This window comes from Schistocerca americana, chromosome 10, assembly GCF_021461395.2.
Source record: "Schistocerca americana isolate TAMUIC-IGC-003095 chromosome 10, iqSchAmer2.1, whole genome shotgun sequence".
NCBI lineage: Eukaryota > Metazoa > Arthropoda > Insecta > Orthoptera > Acrididae > Schistocerca > Schistocerca americana.
In genome coordinates, this window is record NC_060128.1 from 146,978,398 (window position 1) to 147,005,399 (window position 27,002).

Genomic DNA, 27,002 nt, shown 5'->3' on the forward strand with positions numbered 1-27,002 from the left:
AAAATAATCCGCCGAAGTCGTGTGTGCTGTGTAGTCTTGTAATGAGTAAATACAAGAACTTTCTTTAATTGAATAATACATAAGATTATTGGTGCCTGATTTCGGAAGGAAATCACATTTTGTTTTCAAGAAGCGAAATTCCTGTTTATAGAAATGAGCCAACAGGTTATAGTAGAAGGAGCGGTTGACGTAGGCAACAGGTAGGAAATAATTTATTTACGAAAGTTTATGGTGTATTGTTTACAAGATTTATGTCCACGCGAGCTGAGTTTAGAAAATTAATAACTTTCGAAAGATACGTACAATTTGAGCGGCGGCTTTCCATCTATATTACCATATGCAGAAATCGCATTATGTTGTAAATTTTTGTTACACTTGAAAGTGCACTATATTTTCTGTTACACAGAATGGATTACGACTACCTGATAAAATTCCTCGCTCTTGGTGATTCTGGTGTGGGGAAAACTAGTTTCCTGTATCAATACACCGACGGGGTTTTCAATTCAAAGTTCATATCAACGGTCGGTATTGACTTTAGGGAGAAACGCCTGGTGAGTTTAATGTGAATGCTTTGCATCTATGGTATATTATCTGTTCTGCAAGATAGAAAACTATATTTACTGAATTTTTGTTTTGACATCATTGAGCTGTTCCCAGTGCATATGACTGTGTGCAATACCAGTGAAATTTTGAGAAATCTTTGCAAAACAAGTTACTTCGCCCTCTTGTGCTATTCTTTATTTATTTCCCCACTGTACTTTCCTTTAACTGCGAGGGTCAGCTGGATTACATATTGGAAGAAAGGAAATGCATACGCCTGCCAGTAGAAAATTTCTCACACAGATGTTGTTCTATTCATTTATAGGTACTACCATGAAGAAGTATCTTGAGGGATGTCGATTGATATTATTAATACAGTAACAAAGATAATCATCTGTTAGAAAGTACAGTAATAGTTAACTATCATTAAACTGCTACACGGTAAACAATGTGTGCTTACTAAAGGTAACATTAGTATAAAATACTGACAGAACACCCTCCACTTTGAAAACTACTTTTGTAGTTATATTAAAAATAGTACTTGACTGTCTGTGTTACTTTGATGTTTCCCTTGACTATGTTGATATTTAGGCCTAGCATAGAACTTTCAGAATAGAGGAATGTTTACAATGAACATTTCTACTTGTCAGGAATGTAATAGGAATCGTCTGTCCCCGCTCATAGGGGGTTATCTCAATTGCATGCTTATATCAGTTGCAGCTGATTCTTGAAACTTCATCAGTAGGCTTTCATGGCATAATTTGCATCTTATCTTCAGTTTTCTGCCTGTTCAGTTTCTCCATCATCATGACACTTTCCTGTGGTTCAGCCAAACCTGTAAATACTGATACTTCCATTCTTTTTGTACATTTAATATCTCGTGAGCAATGTCACATGAGCTTTTTGTAAGCAGTCTATTTTACTAATTGCATTTTCGCATGGCATCCTACTTATGAACTAAGTCTAGCATATTGTTATTTGCAACAGAGCCTATGTGACCATTTAGTTTCATATTCCAACGAATTGTTATAGCCAGATAATTGTATGAGTTGACTGATTCTGGCTGTGATTCGAATATAGTGTAGACATAGTGTGGTGTTTTTTTTTTTTTTTTTTTTCCTTCAAGTGCACGCTTTATGTTTCTGATTATTTAAAGCAAGTAGCCAGTCTTAGCACCACTATGAAATTTTTTCGAGATCTGACTAAATACTTGTGCAGCTTTTTTCCACCAGTACTTCACTATAGACAAGTGTATTATCTTTGAAAACCCTGAGGTTACTCTTAATATTCTCTGTCAGATGGTTAATACACACAATGAACAGCAAGGGTACCAATACATTTCCATGGAGTACACATAAATTTACTTAAGTACTCACCATCCAAGATAACATGCTACATCCTCCTTAGGATGGAGTTCTCAGTCCAGTCACAAATTTTATTTGATATCCCATATAATTGAAATTTTGTTAATAATTGTTGTTGTCCTACAAAGTCAAATGTTTTTCTTTTTTTCCCAAATGCTTTCATGTGTATCGAAAGCATAGGCTAAAAGGAAATGAAGGTGGTGTAGTTGTTGCAGTAGACAAGAAACTCAAATCCAATAAGACAGAAATTGAAGCTGCATGCGTGATTGTTTGGACAGGCCTCGGTATCGGGTGGGCATAAAAAGACATTTGGATCCTTCTGTTGCGCTCAGACTCACTTCCAAATGTAATTGAAAATTTCAGAGAAAATCTCATTTTCCTCGTGTGCATGTTTCCTAATCGTAGTGTAAACATTGATGGAGACTTTAACTAGCTAACATTCAAGTTTTGTTAGTGGTGGACACGATAAGACATCCTGTGGAACATTACTAAATGCCTTCTCTGAAAACTACCTAGAACAGATAGTTAAGAACCCCACTTGTGATGGAAATATATTGGATCTAATGGTGATAAATAAACCTCTTTGAGGATGTGATTCTTCAATTTCTCCAGGCGTATTGCATGATGAAATAAATCTCAGGTGAACAGCCTGGCTTGAGTGTACAAAGGACACAATATTTTGGCAATCGACCTTGTTGCTGTCATTAGGTGTGCTGATGTACTGCCAAGGGACAGCAGGCGTGAGGTATATATCAGATTCCCCCTCTCCCCTCCCTCGGGCGCTCCCTCCATCGTCTGCGCCGCAGGCATCCTCTTGGCCATCCGCTAAGGTAAAGCAGCACATTGACTCAGCAGCAACCCGAAAAATCAAGAAACGTGCCAGCTTAGCTTTGGTACGAGAGAGAGTTTGCTATACTCGGTGGTGTCTGGACACCACCAATAAAGAACTTTTCCAGCTATATCTACAACTTGCCAACTGCTTCAATTCCTGCACCTGGGATTGGGCTGACGCTGTCACATGGGCCACAGTGGACTGTGCCCAAAAGAAGTTCACACAGCGACAGACATCCAAATTCGACTGTATATCGGAGAAACGGCCCTCTGAAGATAAGGGGAAGACCATTATCAATCTCATGAACATAGAACTGGATAATGATGCGATCTCGGTTCTCAAGAAAGGATTGAACTTTGCTCCGACACCTAAAGATGTACCCATCATCAGTGCAGTTGACCAGACAGTGGCTCGACTCCCACCTGAGGCAGCAGAGAGGTGCGTCATGAAACCTGCAGGGTAATGATTAGAACTAGACCTATGAAACCGAATATTTCCAAAAAAGAGAGGGCAGCCATCCGGAAGCTAAGAGAAGATCCAGATATAGTGGTCTTACCAGCAGACAAGGATAATGCTGTGGTAATCTTGTCCCACCAGGATTACACCATGAACATGCGGGACCTGCTAGATGACACCACATACCACAAGATTGACACCGATCCTACCAAGATGGTTGGAAGGAAAACTTTGGCACTTCTCAAAGATTCCAGCTTCCCTGAGGAGGCCACAAGGAAGTTATGACCCAGGACCCCTGTTCCTCTGAGGCTGTACGGCTTACCGAAAGTCCACAAGGAACACATCCCATGATGTCCTATTGTCAGCAATATTGGTGCCCGATGTATCCTCTAACCAAGTACCTCAAGGAGCTGCTCAGCCCTCACATGGGGACATGCCCACACCACATCCTTAGCTCTTCAGATTTCTTGGGACACATCAACCACGTCACGATTAAGGAATCTGACGTACTTGTGAGCTTCAACGTGGTTTCCTTATTTACTAGGGTTCTGCTACCTGAATCTCTGGAACTCTTCGGCCAGAAATTTGATGAGAAAACCACCGATCTGTTCAGACATGTTCCAACGTCAACATATTTTCTATTTGATGGTGACTACTATGAACAGACCAAAGGTGTTGCTATGGGGAGTCCTCTCTCTCCCGTCGTCGCTAACATGTACATGGAACATTTCAAGGAAGAAGCCTTGGAGTCAGCGCATCTAAAACCTACCTGTTTCTTCAGATATGTGGATGACATGTTTGATATTTTGACACATGGAAGAGACAAGCTGATGGAATTTCTCACACATTTCAACTCAAGACATGAGAATATCAAGTTCACCATGGAGGTAGAATCAGATGGGATGCTCCCATTCTTGGATGTTCTCGTCAAAAGTCGAGATGACGGCAAGTTGGGGCACAGCATGTGTAGAAAGAAAACTCACACTCACTTATACCTACATGCGGATAGCTGCCACCATCCTGCTCAGAAGAATGGCGTGCTGAAAACTCTTGTACACAGAGCTCGTACCCTCTGTGAGGAGGACAGTCTCCAACAAGAATTGGCCCATCTGAAGTCCGTGTTTCTAAGGAACGGTTATAAGGAAAGGCAAATTCTGAATGCCCTTTGCCTGACACTCACAACACAACCGGCAGAAACACATGAAGAACCTGAGGAAAACACGGCCATGGCATATATTCGATTTTGTGGGGCCTTATCGGGAAAAGTTGGATGCATTTGATGCAAATATCAAGTAAAAACCGTCTTCTGCCTTCCAACTAAAACCAGAGCAATTCTCAGCAGTGTTAAGGACAAGGGTTTACAGAAAACCGTGCCATTGCGGTAAGGAATACATAGGTCAGACAATTCGCACCATTGAAGACCGATGCCGTGAACACCAACGGCACACGACTTTGCAACAGCCTAATAAGTCTGCAATCACCGAGCATTACCTGTCAGAACTTCACGGCATGGATTATGACAAGACCAAAGTCCTAACACAGACTTCGAAGTATTGGTACTGTATCATCAAAGAAGCTATAGAGATCAGAGTAAGAAAACCTGAACTGAATTGTGTCAGTGGCTATTCCCTTAACCAAGCTTGGGAACCAGCCATTACCTGGATTAAGGAAAAGATAGAAATATACCAGAATGTACTGACTTCGAGGACGGGGGGAGGTACCTCCGAAACGCCACCGGCAAACCTCCCTGTCCGCGGACCTACAAGGGAACACCCAGATGCTGGGCCACTAGTCGGGCGTCAAACCCCGGCACGGACGGCCAAGAGAGTGCCTGCAGCATGGACGGCAGAGGGTGCACCCGAGGGAGGGGGAAGGGGAGTCTGATATATACCTCATGCCTGCCATCCCTTGGTGGTACATCAGCATACCTGATGATGGCAACAAGGTCAATAGCTGAAATATTGTGTCCTTTGTACACTCACACCAGGCTGTTCACCCGAGACTTATTTCGTCTCTTTGAGGATGTCCACATTGAAACTGATATTAGTGACCATGACACTGTTATGACAGCAATGATTATCAAAGGCCAACTAGAACAAGTAGAAAATTTATATTATCAGTAAAGTAAATAAAAAGGCACTAGCATCATATCTGAATGAGAAACTTGAAACTTGCAGCACAGGGCAGTTACATGTAGAGGAACTGTATATGACTCAAGTTTCAAATAATAGTTGACCTTGCACTGCATAGGTATTTACCCTGTAGAACAGTTCATAATGGGAGGGAGCCTCCATGGGATACAGATACTGTAAAGAAACATCTGAAGAAACAGACTACAGCATAATAGGTGTAAAACAAAGCTTAGGACTCTAGATAGAGAGATGCTGAATGAAACGTGTTTGGCTCTCAAGAGGACAATGCTTGAAGCCTTTGGTGACTACCATAGCAGAATACTCGTATTGTCAATTGATCTTTCACAAAATCCAAAGAAATTCTGGCTGTAAGTAAAGGCTGTCAGTGGCACCCTAATTAGTGTCCAGTCATTCATGAATGAGACAGGAAATGAAATTGAGGGTAGCAAAGCAAAATCTGAAATGACAAACTGCCTGTTGGCTTCTGCCTCGGGTTCTTCAGCCGATGTTCGTGTCATGATTTTTCTTGTGTTTCGCCAGTATGAGTGACTGGCATTGTCAAAGCTTCACCCTCCATTGCTGGTGCTCGTGGCTGCAGACCTTATGTACCTGGCGCGCCAATGTCCAAGGGCTTCTCTGCGGTCATTCCCGGTGTGGTTCTCCTCTTGCCACCTGCAACAGTCGTTCACTGCAGCACGGGAAGCCAGGATCTGTTTACCCTGAGGCTTTCTTCTTTCTTGTTGAAGCTATTCTTGTGTTTGTGTATTTCGCTCTTCTCTACATCCAGGACTTCCATGTCGGCAAGTTTTACTGTGTGGTTGGTCTCGCTCAGCATGTGCTCTGCCACAGCTGATTTCTCCACCTGCCCCAACCTACAATGTCTCTTATGTTCTGTGAACCTGGTATTGATTGTTCATCCAGTCATTCCAACGCAAACTTTTCCACATGTGCACGGTATGCGGTATATGCCCGACACTGCAGGTGGGGTCCCTCTTTTCCTTTGCTGATCTGAGACACTCTTTGATCTCTCTTGTCCGATTGTAAATAGTCTTTACACTGTGTTTGCACAATATACAGCTGATTCTGTCTGTCACACTGGAAATATATGGCAGAAAGGCCATACCCAACATTCCTTTTTCTAATGTGTCAGTTCGCTGAATGTTTGACTCTGTTATACTTCTAATATAACTTCTGTAGTATCCATTGCTGCTTAGAACACTTTCCAGGTGACGCATTTTGCACGTGAGGTGTTACAGCTCACATTTTCATCTTGCTCGCGTTATGAATATATTAATCATGCCTCTTTTCTGGATCTGGGCAATGTTCCTTGCCGCAGTGGATACACCGGTTCCCGTCAGATCACCAAAGTTAAGTGCTGTCGGGCATGGCCGGCTCTTGGGTGGGTGACCATCTGGGCCACCATGCGCTGTTGCCATTTTTTGGGGTGCACTCAGCCTCGTGATGTCAATTGAGGAGCTACTCGACCGAATAGTAGCGGCTTCGGTCAAAGAAAAGCATCATAACAACCAGGAGAGCAGTGTGCTGACCATAGGCCCCTCCTATCCGCATCCTCAGCTGAGGATGAGATGGTGGTTGGATGGTCCCGATGGGCCACTTGTGGCCCGAAGACAGAGTGCATTTCTGGATCGGGTGGTGATTTGACATCTTGGCTGTATGGATTACCAAAGGTCCGTAAGAATAATGGTCCTGGCTCACTGTTGTATAAACTGGCAAAATACTTGGCCTCCCTGCCCCAGCCGCACGTGGGCAATAGTGACACGTATGTAAAGGACTCGGGACATTTCATTGAGAAGCTGAAGAAACTAAAACTTGCACCAAACAACACCTGGTCAGCTTTGATGTCGTTTCTTTGTTTACAAAAGTACCACTCAATGATGCTCAGAAACACACCGGTTCCACTTTCCTGCAAGACATCACCCACATCTTTCATGCATGTCTCATCATGACATATTTCTCGTGGGGTGGCAACTTCTACGAATAGCTGGAAGTCATCACCATGGGTAGTCCTCTTAGTCCAGCGATAGCCAACTTCTTCTTGGAACATATCGAGCCTTCATTGTGTGTAGCCATGGTGAGGAACAGCTCGGTGACACTCTAAGACACATGAACAGCCTCCATGCCAACGTAAAATTTGCCAGGGAAGTAGAAAAGAACAAAAACTACCATTTTTAGATGTGCGGTCACAGGGGATGATGAAAACCTGGGACACAGCATCTATCAAAAACCAACACACGTTGGCTGATATCTGCAAAAACTTTGAAATGACCACCTGAGCCAGAAAAGAGGAATGATTGATATATCCGTGATGCGAGCAAGACAAATATGTGGGCCACAGCACCTCAGACATGAATTCCAACACCAGGAAAGTGTTGTGAGAAGCAATGCATACTCCACAAGTTATATTAGAAGAATAACAGAGTCGAACACTCGGCAAAGTGATACATCAGAAAAAGGAATGTCAGGTACGGCCGAACTGCCATTCATTCCCAGTGTGATGAACAGACTCAGCCATATAATGCGCAAACACAGTGTGAAGACTATTTACAATGAAGATCAAAGAGTGTCTCAGATTGGCAAAGGAGAAAAGGGACCCACTTGCAATGTTGGAAATATACCACATACCATGCACATGCAGAAAAGTTTATGTTGGAATGACTGGGATCACAGTTGCAGGTAGGGGCAGGTGGAGAAATTGGCTGTGGCAGAGCATGCACTGTACAAGACTGACCACATAGTAAAATTTGCCAACACGGAAGTTCTGGCTGTAGAGAAGAGCTATCACAGTCACTTGTTCAGAGAAACTATAGAAATACATAAACACGAGAATAGGTTCAACAAGAAAGAAGAAAGCCTCAAGGTAAACAGATCCTGGCTTCTCACGCTGGAACGAACGACTATTGCAGGTAGCAAGAGGAGAACCGCACTGGAAATGACTGCGGAGAAGCCCTTGGACGTTGGCGCAGCAGGTACATGTAGCCTGTGGCTACGAGCTCCAGTCCATTACCAGCAATAGAAGGCAAAGCTTTGACAATGCCAGCGACTTACGCTGGTAAAACATCAGAAAAATCATCAGACAAATGTCACCTGAAGAACCTGAGACAGAAGCCAACAGGCAGTTTGTCAACAAGTGGCCACAAACGCCGTAACAATTTTGTAAAAACTGAAATGCCTAACTCCGCTTTCAGACGTTTCTTTATGAAGGAAAATTGCCACACTGTAATTCTCGTAGCACTTTAAAGGTGTTTGAAATAAGTGTTAGTGTCAGTGATGTTGAGAAATAGCTAAAATCGTTAAAACTGAACAATGTTCCAGGGCCCAGTGGAATCGCCATTGAATTCTGTACTGAAGTTGCAGCTGAGTTAGTCACTCTTCTAACTATAATTTGTCGTGGGTTTCTCAAACAGAAAACCATGCGCAGTAGCTGGAAGAAAGTGCAAGTCACCCATTTACAAGAAGTGATCCATAAAATTTCCATGCAGTATCCTTGAGATTGATTTGTTGTAGAATCTTAGAATGTATTCTGAGCTCAAACATATGCCAACCCACATGAATTCTGAAAACTTTGATGATGTAAAAAGCAACTCGCACTTTTCTCACATGACATAATGAATGCTTTGGATCAAGGCAAGCAGGTAGGTGCAGTATTTTTCGATTTTTGAAAAGCATTTTACTCATTGCCACACCTATGCTTGTTGTCAAAAGTGTGTACATATCGGTTATCAGGTGAAATGTATGACTGGATTAATGACTTTTTGGTAGAGGTGATCAGCATGTTATCTTGGAGAGTCATCATCAGATGTAGAAGTAACTTCGGATGTGTCCCAGGGAAGTGTATTGGGATTGTTACTGGTCATGTTGTAAATTAATGACCTTGCAGATGATATTAATAGTAACCTCAGACTTTTTGTAGATGATGCAGTTATCTATAATGAAGTACCGTCAAAAAGAAGGTGCATGAACATTCAGTCAGATATTGATAAGACTTCAAAGTGGTGCAAAGATTGGCAGCTTGCATTAAATGTTCAGGAATGTAAAATTGTATTCACAAACTGAAAAAACCTAGTATCTTATGATCATAATATCAATTAGTCATGTTTCGAATTGACCGTCTCATACAAATACTTGGGTGTAATACTTTATGGAGATGTGAAATGGAATGATCATACGGGCTCAGTTGTAGGTAAAGTGAGTAGTCGACTTCGGTTTATTGGTAGAATACTGCAGAAATGCAGTCAGCCTTGCAGATTGCTTACAGATCACTAGTGTGAGCCTGTCTAGGATATTGCTCAAGTTTATGGGATTGCTACCAAATAGGACAGGAGATACTGAACGTATACAGAGAGGGGCAGCACTAATAGTCACAGGTTTGTTTGAACTGCAGGAGAGTGCCACAGAGATGCTGAAGAAACTGAACTGGCAGACTCAAACTATCATGATCGAGTCTAGTAACAAAGTTTGAAGAACCGGCTTTGAATGATGACTAGGAAAATGCTGCAGCCTCTATGTATCATTCTTATTATGATCATGAGGGCAAGATTAGATCAATTCAAGCGCACACTGGGACATTTAAACAATCATTCCTTCCATGAATGGAACAGGAAGAAACGCTAATAACTTGTACAATGGGACATACCCTCTGCCATGCACTTCATAGTGATTTGCAGAGTAAAGGTGTAGTTGTAGAAGTCAAGAAATACTGTAGCCATCTGCATACTTTCAGGATTTCATGTAAGAAAATCCCAAGTTGTTTTTTGTAGCACCAACATTTTTTTGGAATCCATGTAATTGGCATGAAGTTGGTCATAGTGTTCAAGATACCTCATTAGACTCTACAGCAGGTGTGTGAACAGGGATAATAGATGGTAGTTTTGTGGATTGCTTCTGGTACCCTTCTTGTAGATGGATGCGATGTATGCTTTCTTCCAACTACTGGACAGTTCAAGCATTCTGCAGTATATTATCATTTAAAAAAGGACTAACTCGACCACAAATTCTGCATAGAATCTAATATGGATTCCACCAGACCATGGAACTTTGCTGCTAAGTGTTTGTAATTTCAACTGATTCTCAGTGCCACTGATAATAATATCTATTTTACTCATCTTCCCAAAGACGTGTGAATTAAACTGGGGCAAAATCTCTGACTCTTTCTTTGTAAAGGAACATTTAAAATGCAATTCAGCATCTCTGTATTTGCTTTGCTACCCTCAGTTACAGTTCTTGTGTTGTCCACTGAGCATTGAGATATTAACTTTGATGCCATGGACAGTCTTTGCGAATGATCAGTTTCTTTGGGCGTTGTGTGAGAGTTTTCAATAAGATTCTGCTAAAATATTCATTGAAGGTTTCATGCATTGCCTTCTTGATATTCAAACATGCTTCATTCAGAATCTCTGTAGCTATAGCCATATTATGCTTCACTCTACACCTGTTATGCAGTGGCTTCTGTTTCTTTAAAAACTTTTTTTGCAGTGACTACCAGAAGAATCCCCCACCTCCTCCCGTAACGACCTGTTTTCCTATGTACATATCTGAACAGTGTACGAAAGACTACTCTTTTAAACTTAAACCAGATTTCCTCTGCATGCTCCAGTCTGTAGCTCGGTGTTTCAAGTTTTTCATTGAGAAATGACACTGCTGCCTCTGTGTAGTTTACTGATCATATAAATCTCTCTACCTGTTTTAGTTGGCCCCTGTAGTGTGGGAATCATTGTTGCCACAGCTGCCTCATTGTCACTGATAGGCTTCGACATGGACATCCTCAAAAATGTCTGATCTATTCATCATCATTACACCTAATATATTTCCATCGTGATTGGACTTTCTGACACTTGTGCCAAATAGTTTTCAGGGAAAACATGTATTATTTCATGCCCACCATTTACACAAATGTAATTTTCTCAATTGATTGTTGGATGATTAAAGTTTCCTCTGATAATCACCAGGTCATTGAGGAAGTTGCGTACTAGATTTTCTCTGTTTTCAGTTATATTTGGAAGTGAGTTCGGTGGTGGATAGAAGGATCCGGTTATAAGTTTATGCCTGCCCTTGATACTCAGTTTCGCCCAGTCAGTTTCACATCCAGTTTCAGTTTTTATCTTAATGGATTTGAATTCCTTGCCTACTGTGACGAATACACCAGCTCCATTTACCATTAAATTACGTTTTCATTACACACTTAGATTTAAACCAAAAATCACACTGCTTTCGGTTTCAGATTTTAACACACCTTCTGTACCAAGTATTTTGTGACCTTCAGTACTTTTGAGGATCACATCAATCTCTGGCACTTTGCTGTGATTGCTTCAGCAGTTAAGCAGTAGGATTTTAGTAGTGATCTCTGTGGGGGACATTTCTTTGGATCTTATACTCACACTTCTGGATTTCGTATAGCTATTGTTTTCGTTAGTGGATGAAGAGCCGCCTAATATAAAAAGCCTTTATGTACACCTGTTACACAATCTACTACCTGGGTAGCAGTCTCTGATGTGTACACATGACCTATTCAGGACTACTTTAAAATTTTCAACCTTATGGTGCAAGCCTAGGAAGTCACAGCCTACCTTGTCGCAGAACCTTTGCAGACTCAGTTTTTAGCTCTCTGCTTGGCTCAGAACCAGAAGACCCTGTCAGTCGGAAGACAGTGCTGCAGATTGTGAGCTATGTTGCAACTCTGTGAGCAAGACTGGTCTTTTGGACCTTCTCTGCCATTCACTGGAATGATACAGCTAATTCCTCGGAACCCAGGTGACAGATATCTTTTGTCCCATTGTGTGCCACGATCTGGAGTTGGTTATACCTTGTTTCCTCTGTGGCTACTAGGTCGCCATCTTCGACATATTTGAGGCCTCATGTATACACTCTGTGTGCACCCATCCTTGGTGTGCAATTCCCTAAGGCAATGGTTCCCAACCTGGGGGTAATCCCCACCTGAGTGGTAAAATGAAATTTTCTGAGTGGTAAAAACAAAAGGATTCAATTGTGTTTTGGCCACAAAACCAAATTATTTTTAATAGATAATTAATTTTGCCCCTTTATCTTGAGACTCTGATGATGATAGTGATGATAATAATAATAAGTTATAAAAGGCAGTGTACCAACTGACTGATTCATTGGCTCGTAATCGCCCAGCCCAAACCAAAAAAGGATGGGAACTTGAAATTTGCAGAAGGCGTTGATCTTCTACTGTAGGTGTTGTTTAAAAGGGAGTTTTTGCTATTTCATCCCTAAGGGGGTGAAGTACAGGATGAAGTTTTTTTCAAAATTACACTATTGAGGCAATCTTGAAGCTACACCTATGAAAATTGGCATTTGGTTTCTCAGTTAGAGATAAATAAACATGTGTTTCAGTAATTTTTGAAAATTTTACCCCTATGGGGATGAAGTAAAGAGTGAAATTTCTTTTTGAAAATATGTCATTGTTAAAGAACTATTCAAGTATTTTTAAATCTACAACTATGAATGCTGGTATGTGACTTCTCAGTTACAAATTAAAAAAAAAAAAAATGTGGTTTCACTATTTTTGGAAATTCAGTCCCAGTGGGGGTGAAAATTTTTGTGAATATATTTAATTACACATATGAATATAATAGAGGGAAACATTCCACGTGGGAAAAATATATGCAAAAACAAAGATGATGTGACTTACCAAACGAAAGTGCTGGCAGGTTGATAGACACACAAACAAACACAAACATACACACAAAATTCAAGCTTTCGCAACCAATGGTTGCTTCGTCAGGAAAGAGGGAAGGAGAGGGAAAGATGAAAGGATGCGGGTTTTAAAAGGACAGGTATCACTCGCGCACACACACACACACACACACACACACACACACACACACACACACACGCGCGCACACATCCATCCGCACAGACACAAGCAGGCATTTGTAAAGGCAATGAGTTCGGGCAGATATGTCTTTGACTGACATATCTGCCCGAACTCTTTGCCTTTACAAATGTCTGCTTGTGTCTGTGTATGTGCAGATGGATGTGTGTGTGTGTGTGTGTGTGTGTGTGTGTGTGTGTGTGTGTGTGTGTGTGTGTGTGCGAGTGATACCTGTTCTTTTTTCCCCCAAGGTAAGTCTTTCCGCTCCCGGTATTGGAATGACTCCTTACCCTCTCCCTTAAAACCCACATCCTTTCATCTTTCCCTCTCCTTCCCTCTTTCCTGACGAAACAACCATTGGTTGCGAAAGCTTGAATTTTGTGTGTAGGTTTGTGTTTGTTTGTGTGTCTATCGACCTGCCAGCACTTTCGTTTGGTAAGTCACATCATCTTTGTTTTTAGGTATATTTAATTATACAAGTATTTTTGAAGCTAAAACTATGAAAATTTGTATTTGGCTTCTCTGTTAGAAATAAAAAGGTATGTATGTCACTGTTTTTGTAAATGCAGCCGCTAAGGGTTGAACTGTCTTATGAAAATATTTCATTTGAAAACATTTTTAAACTGAAGTCTTTGAAAATTGGTATTTGGCTTCTCGGTTAGAAGTCGAAAAATCCATGAAAAATTTCTGTTTGTCTGTTCTTGGAAATTCATCCCCTAAAGTAGTGAAATAGGGCCAGACTGATTCAGTGATCCATCCTCACCCAACCCATACTGTTAAGGATAGAAACTTGAAATTTGGAGACAGTGTGGAGCTTACATGGTGGGCATTGTTTATGAAGGGAATGTTTGAAATTGCACTCCTAAGGGGTTGAAATGGAGATGAAAGGCTTTTTGAAAGTGTAAGGCTAATAAGTCAATTTTAAAGCTAAAACTAAAATTTGGTTTCTCGGTCGACTTGTATTCTGTACTAAATTGTCTGTCCAGTAATTTTGGGCACAGATCTGGCTCATTTCATATCTTTCCACAGACTTAACTAAACTGGCTTCCAGCAGCCTCTCTTTTATTAAATTGCAAGAATTAAAACTATATTTAATTATTGTTGTTTGCTGGGGCTTTACAGGTTACAGTTAAAACTTTACATTCGTGATTAACTGAATAGTGAAGAAAGATTCTTCTGGTGTGACCTTTCAGATACAACAGTAATTGCTGTTGAAGTATGCTGTCTAGCTTGCCAAAATATGGGATTCTACTTTAGTAACAATGTTGACAGTGATTACAAAGTTTACGTAAACTAGTCAAACCAACAGATTCTAATTAACTAAAATATCTGGGGAAAGGGGGGGCGGGGAGAAAACATAATGGGAAAAGAACCCACTTACTTTGTCACAATGTCTAACTTTATGACCCTGTAGAACTGGCTGTGTGAGTCCATTCAAATGTTGGAGCATACCTAGTAAAGCACTATTGTATCAAAACCAACCTTCATGTTGAGGAAAGCTATTTTCTGACAGTAACAAAGATGTCATATAAGGCCAGTGCAGAAAATGAGCTGCTCACATTTTCATATTAAGAACTCAACATGTGGTACTCTGTATACAGTAGCACTGACTGCCTTCAGCCTGTTATTACTGACAAGCACTCCATACTGCAACAAGTAGTGCAGTGAACTTTTCCAAAAAGTTGGAATGTTTCAGGAAACATATAGTTGAGGAGGACTTGCAGTGTAACCACCTTGTGTGGGGTAAATGTTGTCAATAGAAAACAGTTCAAAGTAAACGTCTTTGCAGGATATTAATTTTGTCAATGGTAGGTGAAATAAATGTTCTTGAAATCTAGTGGTTGTAACTCAGTTTGTTCAAAATAATGAAGCTTGCCCAGAAGCTACCTTCATTTCGTTGCTTTGCAGTAGTTGTTTTATGTAAATTTCTTAAGTGAAAATGTGCTAGGGAACACTATGGTTCTCAAATGACCTGAAAGGTCAGTTATTGTCTCAGGCGTACTATTTATTATGCCGCAGAGTGCTGGTCAAGATCTTACATCATACTGAAGCCCTACCCCCCTTATTTTCTAACACATTTTCATCATCAACCATATAGATACTTCACTTATTTATATACATATTTTTGATCTACTTTATCAGAAAGTTAGTAATGGGACATGTGTTAACATATTGAGCAGTGGTTACAAAGTTTGAAATTACTGTTATTTGCAGTTAGCAAAAGCGCACCCACCCACACACACACACACACACACACACACACACACACATTCTAATTAACCAAATGAATGTAACAGATAATAAAGTTAAGTCAGCTAAGCCCTGAGTTAGTATTCGAGATCTCTTTACACTATTGTTCACAAATGAAAACTCGTAATTCTGGTTAAAAGAATCAACAGTGTGTGTTCCTACCAATGGATGTACATAACATTAGTTAGTACTGTGACATCAAGTTGTAAATTCGCTAATTACAGTTATACAAGTTTTTGATAATTATCATCCAGTGGTTACAATTGAATTGTGATACAAAGACGATTACATATCTCTTGTTTTCATGAGAAAATAAGTGAATTTATACAAGTAAACAATGCTGATTACATTTTTGTTAATTACTCTGAAACTTCATTATCCCAAGCTTTCCTACCTTGTTTCCTGTTTCAAGTATGAGTACATTATTTTTTTAGTATGAACAGTATCTCATTGCAGAATACAGCAGCCCAAATAAACACTTTGTTTACATTGTTAATCTGGTTTGGTTTTATGAAATACAGTAACTGTGAGGTAATTAGTTGGTGTTGTGATAGCCAACAGCATAGCAGGCTGACAGTATGATAAACAGAGTTGTTACAGGTTTCAAACATTATGATTTCAGTATATTTGATACCTGTTTTGTTATTCTATTGTTTGCAAATGAAAAGACCTAATTTTGATTAAATTAATTGACAGTATGTGTTCGTGTCAGTGGATGGATGGATGTAATGTTAGTGAGTATTTTGATATGAAGTTGTTGAAAATTATGTTACAGAGCTCAAAACATAATGTAACAGTTAATCATGCAATTTAAGTTAGCCTTGAAATTGTATGAAAAATGAGCTGCCACGGTTCAGACTGCATTTTCATATTCATAATAAATGCCTCTCTCTCTCTCTCTCTCTCTCTCTCTCTCTCTCTCTCTGTGTGTGTGTGTGTGTGTGTGTGTGTGTGTGTGTGTGTGTGTGTGTGTGTGTGTCCAACCATCCTTGGTAGCAGTAAGTACAGAATGCATTGCATTATCTGTTACTTAGAAACTAATAATTTGTACGTGAATTGTGTTCTGCATTTCATCTTATCCTCTGTCCACAGGTGTACAGATCGCAAGGAAGAAGCCAGAGGATACACCTGCAGCTGTGGGACACAGCAGGACAAGAGAGGTTGCTGTTGTTTACAATAGTCATTGTTCTGCCAACAGAGGCACTTAGTGTCTAAATAATGGAAACTTTGAACAGGGCAAAATAGATGTCAGTCTTGTACATAAACAAAGCTGGTGTAGCGGTGTAAAATATATCAGGAGAGGCAACAGACTTCCGTCACACAAAATAACACAGAAAATGGCATTCAAAACAACTCGCTGCCCCAGTCTGCAATAACTCTTTCCTGAGTCCCTCTGGTATATAAAAGTGAAAGAGCGCGGCCCCTGCGGGCTTTTGTGGCCAGTATGTACATTATCAGTGATTTTGTTCTATGGGCATTACACTGTGGTCCGAGGTATATTTCTATACCTAATGCTTCATCTTATAATACTGGAGACATCATCATAAGAGTCTATAAAGATCTGGGTAGCGGTTTCAAACTGAAACAAGTTCACCAGGCCAAGCTCTTTACATGTATCCATCCAACGGTTGGTTCATGATGTCTCTGGACCACTTCCTAAGCTCTGCGGATTGTGCTGACATGTGTTCACATTATTTAGTGCTGAGGCCCACAGTTTGTCAAATATCAGTCCTCCTCCTTCTTGCTTAAACTACTATTCTATTTTTGAATTGCTATGGCCTCTTTATATCCTAACATAGTAATGATTAGAACTTGATAAAACTGTATTATCGATGAATGACAATTGATCCTGCTTTCCATAAGCCAAGAGTTGATGCTTCTATTTGTAGTTCCAGTATACATTTGACCTCATGTACAAAAGATTTTATACACATTTATTCATATTAACATTTAAAAACCCCCGAAGTGATGTTGCTGAGACAAGTAATTTGATATAAGATACGTGAGGTCACAAATGTCGGGAAATACACCAAAATTGGATGACAGATATTAAACATTTGATGTCACCAGATGAGAGGCCAATTGGTCCTTCGTACCTGATCATCTCATCTCAGACTTTAGCACGTCGGGCTCAGAGCTCGAGTCTTGTGCCTGGAACAATAGTTTTCGCACTGCATCACACAGTTCTGTGTTTTCATAGAGGTAAGATTTATTATTTTATTTACTGGCCTCGTAGTCTCCACCAGTTAATTGCTAAGCAGAGTGCAATAAAAACTACTGTATTGCATCACAAGTAAATATGTGTAACCTTCCAAATTGCATTGCTACCAGTAAACGAGCTGTGTTTTCTTTACTAAATAAAGTCTATAAACAAAAAAAGGAGGGACAGAAGGAAATAAATACAAAATAAGGACACTTTTTTGCACCGGCCGGGGTGGCTGAGCAGTTCTAGGCACTACAGTCTGGAACCGCGCGACAGCTGCGGTCGCTGGTTCGAATCCTGCCTTAGGCATGGATGTGTGTGATGTCCTTAGGTTAGTTAGGTTTAAATAGTTCTAAGTTCTAGGGGACTGATGACCTCAGAAGTTAAGTCCCATGATGCTACGAGCCATTTGAACCATTTTTGAAGGACACTTTTGCTTGGCTAAAGCGAGGACAATATTTTGTAACCGGTACATTTACAACATATTGCATTTACAAAATATGTTCAAAAACAGTGTAGCCTAACAGTGTGATGTGTAAAATTGCCCCCTACTGGCGAGGATAGAATTGACAAGCCCTTTGCACATGAGGTGAGGTATGTCACCTGGTGAAATCACATATTCAACATTTGTCATCCGATTTTGGAATTATTTATCTCAGCATCATCTTCATTGCTTCAGGAATTTTTAAACATCAATAAGAATCATCATGTATACTCCTACTTCTTAATTGTTTAACCATTGCATCAGTACTGTCTCGTCTTAGTACTCTGTTGATTTGATCTGTGACTTCTTGCAAATGGAGAAGAACTTCCCCTTTAGGGGGTTCTTTTTTTTACTAGAAGCTGAGCTCTTTAATAACATAATACCATATTTATCTCTTTGTCATAGCAGCCATTTCTTCCAAAAGTAATTATTAGGTATTTGTGGGTCTTAGTGCCGAATAAAGCAAACATTGCCATCTATGCCACACTATGAGCTCCACAACCCAATTCTGTGAGACTTCTTGGTCTCAGGAAATGCTCTGTTCTTTTCACAATGTGACCATTGAGCCTGTCTAAAATTGACACTGCTGTCTGAATGTTTATAGCCTCTGATGATGTCTTCATTATTAGTGGAAAAGAGTTAGGCAAAGAAAAGTGCATCAGACTACAACCGAGTGCCCATACCGTGAAAATTGCCAAAGAGCACTGCCATTGCCAAAAAAACAATATTCTTGCTGCTGAAAAAGTTGCAGTTCTTGTCTCAAGCATTAAACTGCTTGACGTTCGTAGCTACAGCAAAGAAGGCCAAATTGGTGTGAATTCAGCTGAAACACAAAGCTTAATGTGAGTCCAAGCACTATTAAGTGTAACAATGACGTAGACGGGTTCCACTTTCAGCTGGGAACAGACAAAATGGAGTCTAGTCAGTGACCCTTTTTCGTGGCAGAAGACTAAAATTTTAGTCACATGTCGCATACAGTTTCCACCCGAGTAGCCACCGCTGCCCAGTGATGCATGTATTTGTGGATACTCTGTCAGTAAACTGTCCATTAAATTTCTCAGTATTCTGAAATACACACTTAATCTTGAAGCAGTCCCATAGCACCACGTTTAAATCAACTTCTCATGGAAATAAACTTGGTCCTGACTACACTGTTGTTGGTGCTGCTGTTGTATTCTGCAGTCCAAAGACTGGTTTGATGCAGCTCTCCGTTCTACTCCGTTCTCTGCAAGCCTCTTTGTCTCTGAATACCGCATCAATTTGAACCTGCTTAATGTGTCTCTCTACAATTTTTAGTGCCCACACTTCCCTCCAATACAAAATTGATGATTTCTTAATGCCTCAGGATGTGTCCTGCCAGCTAATGCCTTCTTATAGTTAAGTTGTGCCATAAATTTCTTTTTTCTCCAGTTCTATTCAGTTTCCTAGTTTGTTGTTAGGTCTACCCCTCCAGTCTTCAGCATTTTTCTGTAGCACCACATTCAAAATATTTTATTCTCACCTGCGCTGCCTATCATCGGTGTTTCACCCCAGACTAATACTTCCAAAGAAGACTTCCTCACATTTAAATTGATATTAGATGTTTAAAAAAAATTCTCTTTTTCAGAAACACTTTTTATTCTACTGCCATTCTGCATTTTTCTGTATATCCTCCCTACTTTTGTTGCCCAAGTAGCAAACATTATATATCAGTTTTATAGTCTCATTTCCTAATGTTCTAAGTTCAGCTGCTCTTGGGCAAGTGGATTTAATTGGAGACTGCACAATCAATCATGTGACAGCAGCCACATGTTCCATCTGGCATCTTCTTATGTACGGTTTGTGTCCTGTCTTTGACACTGCCTGAAAGAAATTGCGCAGGGTCACTTCCCACTTATTATCTCTGTCACAGTTGCCCTGCCTGTGGACATTTCCCTCCCCCCCCCCCCCCCCCCCTCTTCATCCCCACCACACACACACACACACACACACACACACACACACACACACACAGATGTATGCCCTGAGTCTCTACTGAACCACCTTCAGTATTGGAAGTGAGTTTCCATTATTTAGGCTGCCCATAATGCCTTTATGCATTATTGCATGTAGCTTTTGTACAAGCTTGCTGCATCTTGCATTTAGTCACCTCTAAACTTTGTTACTGTTGCTGCTGCTGTTCCTACTACTGGTACTACTACTACTACTACTACTACTACTAATAGTAATAATAATAATAATAATAATAATTGACAACAATAATGATGATGATGATGATGATGATGTGTACTTGATGATTGAGTGGGTAAGTGTTGAGCTACAAATTCAGAGATCTGGGGTTCAATCTGCTGTGTAGTAGCAGTATGTATGAAACCACGAAGTTTTTGAGCAGCTTGTCAGCTGAGGTCAGTTCAGAAGAAATAAATATAATAGTGATAATGAAATTACATTCCATAAAACTCTGATGTTTGCAAAGTTTATAACTAAGAAACTTGACTGACTCACAAGATAATACAATTAGCACAAAATGTAGAAATTTTACTGGCTTCTGACCCCCCACCCCCTTCCCATAATACAGTGGCCTCCACTTGAAAACAGACATAAGTGGTGCACTGTAAAAGTAATAGAAGTTTTTCTTTTTCTTTAAAGAATCTTTACTTATTCACCAAAATCAAATCTGTCCCATACAGAGCAATGCCCCTCAGATATAATACACATGTGCCAGTGCTTTTTCCAACCTTGGAAACACTTCTGGAATTCACTTTCCATTATGGTGTTCAGCTATTTCAGCAATTCTGTTTTTATCTCATCATTGGTGGCAAAATGATGTCCTTTCGTGGTTGTTTTCAGCCTCGGGTATAGAAAGAAGTCACTGGGGGCCATATCTGGTGAATATGGCGGCTGAGGCAACGTAAAACTTTTATTTTTGCCAAAAAATCCACGTTGAAATGTCAGCAGGAGCATTATCATGATGCAATTTCCCTGAGTGTTTTTGCCACAATTCTGGTCATTTTCTTCAGATTGCTTCACACAAACAGCGCAAAACTTTCAGGTAGTATTCCATATTGACAGTACAACCATAAGGTAGGAACTAACAATGCACTGTTCCATTGCAATGGAAGAAAACAGTGTAAACAGCCTCCACATGTAATCAAACTTGCAAATTTTTTCTATCTTGGCTCTTCAAGCAGTTTCCTTTGGCCTTGGTTTCAGTGTCTTACTCATATGTTCATGTTTTGTCACCTGTTATAACCTTCTTTAGAGGTTCTGGATTGTTGTCAGCTTCATTTAACAATTCCTGAGTGATGTCTGTGTGGATCATTTTTGCTCAACATTAACAGTTTTGGTACAAACTTTGCTGGTACACGTTTCATGTCCAAAACATCAGAAAAAATTCTTTGCATGAGCCAAAGAAACTGCCGACATTATCAGCAACTTCTTTGATGATGGTGTAATGGTTTTCCAGAACCATTTTCTTTACTTCTTCCACATTGTCATCAGTAATTGATGTGCTAGGGCATCCAGGGCAGTCGTCATCTTAAGCATCTTTGCAATCCTCTTTGAAACATTTATAAATTTGCTCACAGTAAATGTGCCAAAAGCCACACTTAACATTTCAAATGCAGCAAAATGTAATGCATTTTCTTTGATCCAGCTTGTTTGAAAGTAAAAATTCACGAACACTCGAAAACATGTTTAATCTTTTTGACTGTCAACAATAAACTAAATATTCAAAACAGCTGAAAATGCAAATGTACATCAGGAACATGTGTACCGACAAGATTAAAAAAGTTTGAAAATTGGATGTTTTAAAACCTGTGAAATTAAAAAATTCCTAATGTGTCCTCCTCTTTGGAATAAAGTATCAGTAGCATGTTAGGTCAGACCAGGAAAAGCTTAGTTTGCAGGCAGTTCACCTCTGTTAAGTTCTTCCCCCCTGCAACAGAACTCGTGCAGTACTGTTACGGCCTCACCACAGCCACACCAGCCAATGTCAGGGGACAACTGTCAGTCATCATGGGGCCCTACCTACTCCTTACGTGTAAACATCATATGATGTAAACTATTAAAACTTTGATTCTCATTTCGTTATATGTGTCAGACCTTTAGTTGCATTAGTGAGATTTTTTTAAATACCTGGGGCAAATTTGTTTAACTCGGTCTTTACTACTTCTGCAATATCAATTTCAGATTGCATTTTTGGAAGCAAAGCTGATGTTCTGACAACTCATTGATCGTTGCACTACACTGAGAAGATTTAATGTACTTTCACATATGTATCTTGATCCGAAATATGATTTTATTTCATGAATGAAGTTGGTGAGTTTGGGGACCAATCTTGTAGCATGAATTCAAAAATTGCACTACTTTTTCCAGTCTGGGTAGTAAGAACAGATCATTTTTTACATTGCACAAATATTCTTCAAGCTCACTTCTGACACTTCCGAGGCTAATTTTCAACACACTATTAAAGAAAAAGAAAGGGGGGGCAGCACGCAATTCTAGGGATTTCAAATCTTTGAAATGACAGTGAAACTCTCAGAGATTACATCAATAACAAAAGTTAGTATTGAAAATTTTATTTCATATTACCTCAGAAAATGACAAACATTTTCCTTGTTTCATTGCAGTGTAAGCAACACAAGTTTAGACATTAATCCATTAATATCTACAAACATATCAGAAATTTTGTGTTCCTTTCTTTGCAAACGAAAATTCAAATTATTTGTGAAATCTATTAGAAATGCTGATTCTTATTTTAAAAAAATTGAATCCTTCAGTTTATTTTTAAATTTCATTGTATCTGAATTTACATCTTTATCTAAAAACTTAAAAAGTTCTTTTCTAAATGAAAAAAAAAGACTAGCCTAAATATTTTTTTGCCAGTGAATTTCAGGATGAAGAAATGTATCTCCTTATTCTGCATAAATATTTTTCTGAAAACTGTTTAAATTTTTGATTGAATAGTGAGATTTTACTTGCTTCTTTCTTGTGTTATAATATATTCATAATTTTCATTACATGTTTCATTGCTGATAGCATTCTGACACTTTTCCATTTAGTGCTTCCTGATGAATAGTTCTTTGAAAAGTTGAACTCTTTTTTTTCTGCTGGTTCTTAATTGAGCAGGGAAGATATTTTTGATATCAATTGTAACTGGTGTGCTATCAGCACACCAGTACCAGATCGGGTTGACGGAGTAGATAGAGAAGATCCAAAGAAGAGCGGTGCGTTTTGTCACAGGGTTATTTGGTAACCGTGATAGCGTTACAGAGATGTTTAATAAACTCAAGTGGCAGACTCTGCAAGAGAGGCGCTCTGCATCGCGGTGTAGCTTGCTCGCCAGGTTTCGAGAGGGTGCGTTTCTGGATGAGGTATCGAATATATTGCTTCCCCCTACTTATACCTCCCGAGGAGATCACGAATGTAAAATTAGAGAGATTAGAGCGCGCACGGAGGCTTTCAGACAGTCGTTCTTCCCGCGAACCATACGCGACTGGAACAGGAGGAGGAGGAGGAGATTAGTGTTTAACGTCCCGTCGACAACGAGGTCATTAGAGACGGAGCGCAAGCTCGGGTGAGGGAAGGATGGGGAAGGAAATCGGCTGTGCCCTTTCAAAGGAACCATCCCGGCATTTGCCTGAAGCGATTTAGGGAAATCACGGAAAACCTAAATCAGGATGGCCGGAGACGGGATTGAACCGTCGTCCTCCCGAATGCGAGTCCAGTGTGCTAACCACTGCGCCACCTTGCTCGGTGACTGGAACAGGAAAGGGAGGTAATGACAATGGCACGTAAAGTGCCCTCCGCCACACACCGTTGGGTGGCTTGCGGAGTATAAATGTAGATGTAGATGTAGATAGTGCTTTTGAAAATTACCATTTTTCTCAGTACACTGTTTAATGTCATTAAACATTTACAAACCTGTTGCTCCGAGCAACAGAATTAAAGTGAGTAAATATTTGTAGCAGTGCAGACAAACAAGTGAACAATAGGCTGTGGCAGGGTTGTAACAGCACTGCAGGTGTCAAGTTGGATGTGGAAGCACTCGCTGGAGGAGAATGGCTCGTGAGCCACACTTCGCCAGGCCTGGGTTTGACTCTCAAAACACTAAAAGACTCATATATTTGTAGGGGAAATAAATAGAATGATCGCATAGGCTCAGTTGTAGGTAAAGCAGGCACCAGTCTTAGTTTAATTGGTGGAGTAGTAGGGAAAATGCAACATTCTGCAAAGGAAACTGGTTATTGGACACCTGTACAACTCACCCTAGATAGAATATTACTCAAATACTTGGTACCTGTACCAGGTAGGACTAACAGGCAGTGGGGGTATTTAGTGTATACAAAGAAGGACTGTGCGAATGGTCTCAGGTTTGTTTGATGCACCGATGAGCATTACAGATATGCTGAAGGAACTGAACCAGCAGACACTTGAAGGTAGAAGCAAAATATCCCAAGAAAGCCTACTTACAAAGTTCCGAGAACCCTCTTATGTGATGAATGTAGGAATATGAGCTGTAATGAAATAATGCAGAATCCAGGATGGAATAACAACAATATTGTGAAAAGGGTAGATTGCTGCTTACCATATAGGGGATTTTTTTTTAATTTTGTGGGCCTTATAATCTGATTTTCAAACTTTTTTTCATCTTTTGGTTCATTTGTTCCTGATGTATGTTTGCATTTTTCAGCTGTTTTGAATATTTAGTTTATTGTTGACAGTCAAAAAGGTGAATTTTTAATTTTGAAAAAGTTTGAGCAAAGAATTTGCATTGAATTTTGCTTGAAAAATGGAATAAATTGCAGTACTGCATTTGAAATGTTGACTGTGGCTTGTGTCGAATCTATTATGAGTAGGACAAGAATTTACAAGTAGTATAAACATTTCAAAGCGGGTCAAGATGTCGTTGAAGACGATGACCACCCTGAATGCCCTAGCACATCAATTAGTGATGACAATGTGGAAGAAGTAAAGAAATGGCTGAATCACCATCAGAGAGATAGCTGATGACATTGCTGAGAAATTTCTGAATAAAGTCAACAAGTCAGAACCTATAAAGAAGGTTATAACATGGTTATATGGATATGACATTTAAACCAAGGCCCAATCATCCCAATGGAAACTGCCTGAAGAGCCAAGATCGAAAAAAATTAAAGTTCAATCACATGTGAAGGTTCTCCTGAATGTTTCTTCGATTGCAATGAAACAGTGTACTATGAGTTCCTGCCTTATGATCGCGTGGTCAGTAAAGAATATTACTAGGAAGTTATGCGCCATTTGTGTGAAGCAATCTGAAGTGGAGGAAAGTCCACTGGACCTGATGGGATACCAATTAGATTCTACACAGAGTACGCGAAAGAACTTGCCCCCCTTCTAACAGCCATGTACCGCAAGTCTCTAGAGGAACGGAAGGTTCCAAATGATTGGAAAAGAGCACAGGTAGTCCCAGTCTTCAAGAAGGGTCGTCGAGCAGATGCGCAAAACTATAGACCTATATCTCTGACGTCGATCTGTTGTAGAGTTTTAGAACATGTTATTTGCTCGAGTATCATGTCTTTTTTGGAAACCCAGAATCTACTATGTAGGAATCAACATTGATTCCGGAAACAGCGATCGTGTGAGACCCAACTCGCTTTATTTGTTCATGAGACCCAGAAAATATTAGATACAGGCACCCAAGTAGATGCTATTTTTCTTGACTTCCAGAAGGCGTTCGATACAGTTCCGCACTGTCGCCTGATAAACAAAGTAAGAGCCTATGGAATATCAGACCAGCTGTGTGGCTGGATTGAAGAGTTTTTAGCAAACAGAACACAGCATGTTGTTATCAATGGAGAGACGTCTACAGACGTTAAAGTAACATCTAGCGTGCCACAGGGGAGTGTTATGGGACCATTGCTTTTCACAATATATATAAATGACCTAGTAGATAGTGTCGAAAGGTGCATGCGGCTTTTCGCGGATGATGCTGTAGTATACAGAGAAGTTGCAGCATTAGAAATTGTAGTGAAATGCAGGAAGATCTGCAGCGGATAGGCACTTGGTGCAGGGAGTGGCAACTGACCCTTAACATAGACAAATGTAATGTATTGCGAATACATAGAAAGAAGGATCCTTTATTGTATGATTATATGATAGCGGGACAAACACTGGTAGCAGTTACTTCTGTAAAATATCTGGGAGTATGCATGCGGAACGATTTGAAGTGGAATGATCATATAAAATTAATTGTTGGTAAGGCGGGTACTAGGTTGAGATTCATTGGGAGAGTCCTTAGAAAATGTAGTCCATCAACAGAGGAGGTGGCTTACAAAACACTCGTTCGACCTATACTTGAGTATTGCTCATCAGTGTGGGATCCGTACCAGATCGGGTTGACGGAGGAGATAGAGAAGATCCAAAGAAGAGCGGCGCGTTTCGTCACAGGGTTATTTGGTAACCGTGATAGCGTTACGGAGATGTTTAACAAACTCAGGTGGCAGACTCTGCAACAGAGGCGCTTACTTATACCTCCCGAGGAGATCACGAATGTAAAATTAGAGAGATTCGAGTGCACACAGAGGCTTTCCAGCAGTCGTTCTTCCCGCGAACCATACGCGACTGGAACAGGAAAGGGAGGTAATGACAGTGGCACGTAAAGTGCCCTCCGCCACACACCGTTGGGTGGCTTGCGGAGTATAAATGTAGATGTAGATGAACTGTGGCAGAAATACTTGTGGAAATTGCATCACGATAATGCTTCTGCTCACATCTCAATGTATGTTCATGATTTTTGACAAACCCCCACACAACCTCTTTCTATTTCCAAGGCCAAAGAGAACCATCAAAGGCTGTCATTTTGCCATCATTGGTGAGGTAAAAGCAGAATTGCTGAAGGAGCTTAATATCACAATAAAAAGTAAGTTC

The 27,002-nt window shown here is 40.2% G+C and overlaps 1 protein-coding gene across 1 annotated transcript in view; it reads left to right on the forward strand.

Annotated features, from left to right (window-relative positions):
- The first annotated feature begins 36 nt into the window (after window positions 1-36).
- Window positions 37-27,002, forward strand: part of LOC124552315 (ras-related protein Rab-27A) — a 70,226-nt gene continuing 43,260 nt past the window's right edge. Inside the window, exons 1-3 of the mRNA XM_047126588.1 lie at window positions 37-200; window positions 407-551; window positions 16,519-16,586. Coding sequence (XP_046982544.1) covers window positions 154-200; window positions 407-551; window positions 16,519-16,586 — 260 coding nt within the window. The 5' untranslated portion in view covers window positions 37-153. The remainder of the gene's footprint in view (window positions 201-406; window positions 552-16,518; window positions 16,587-27,002) is intronic.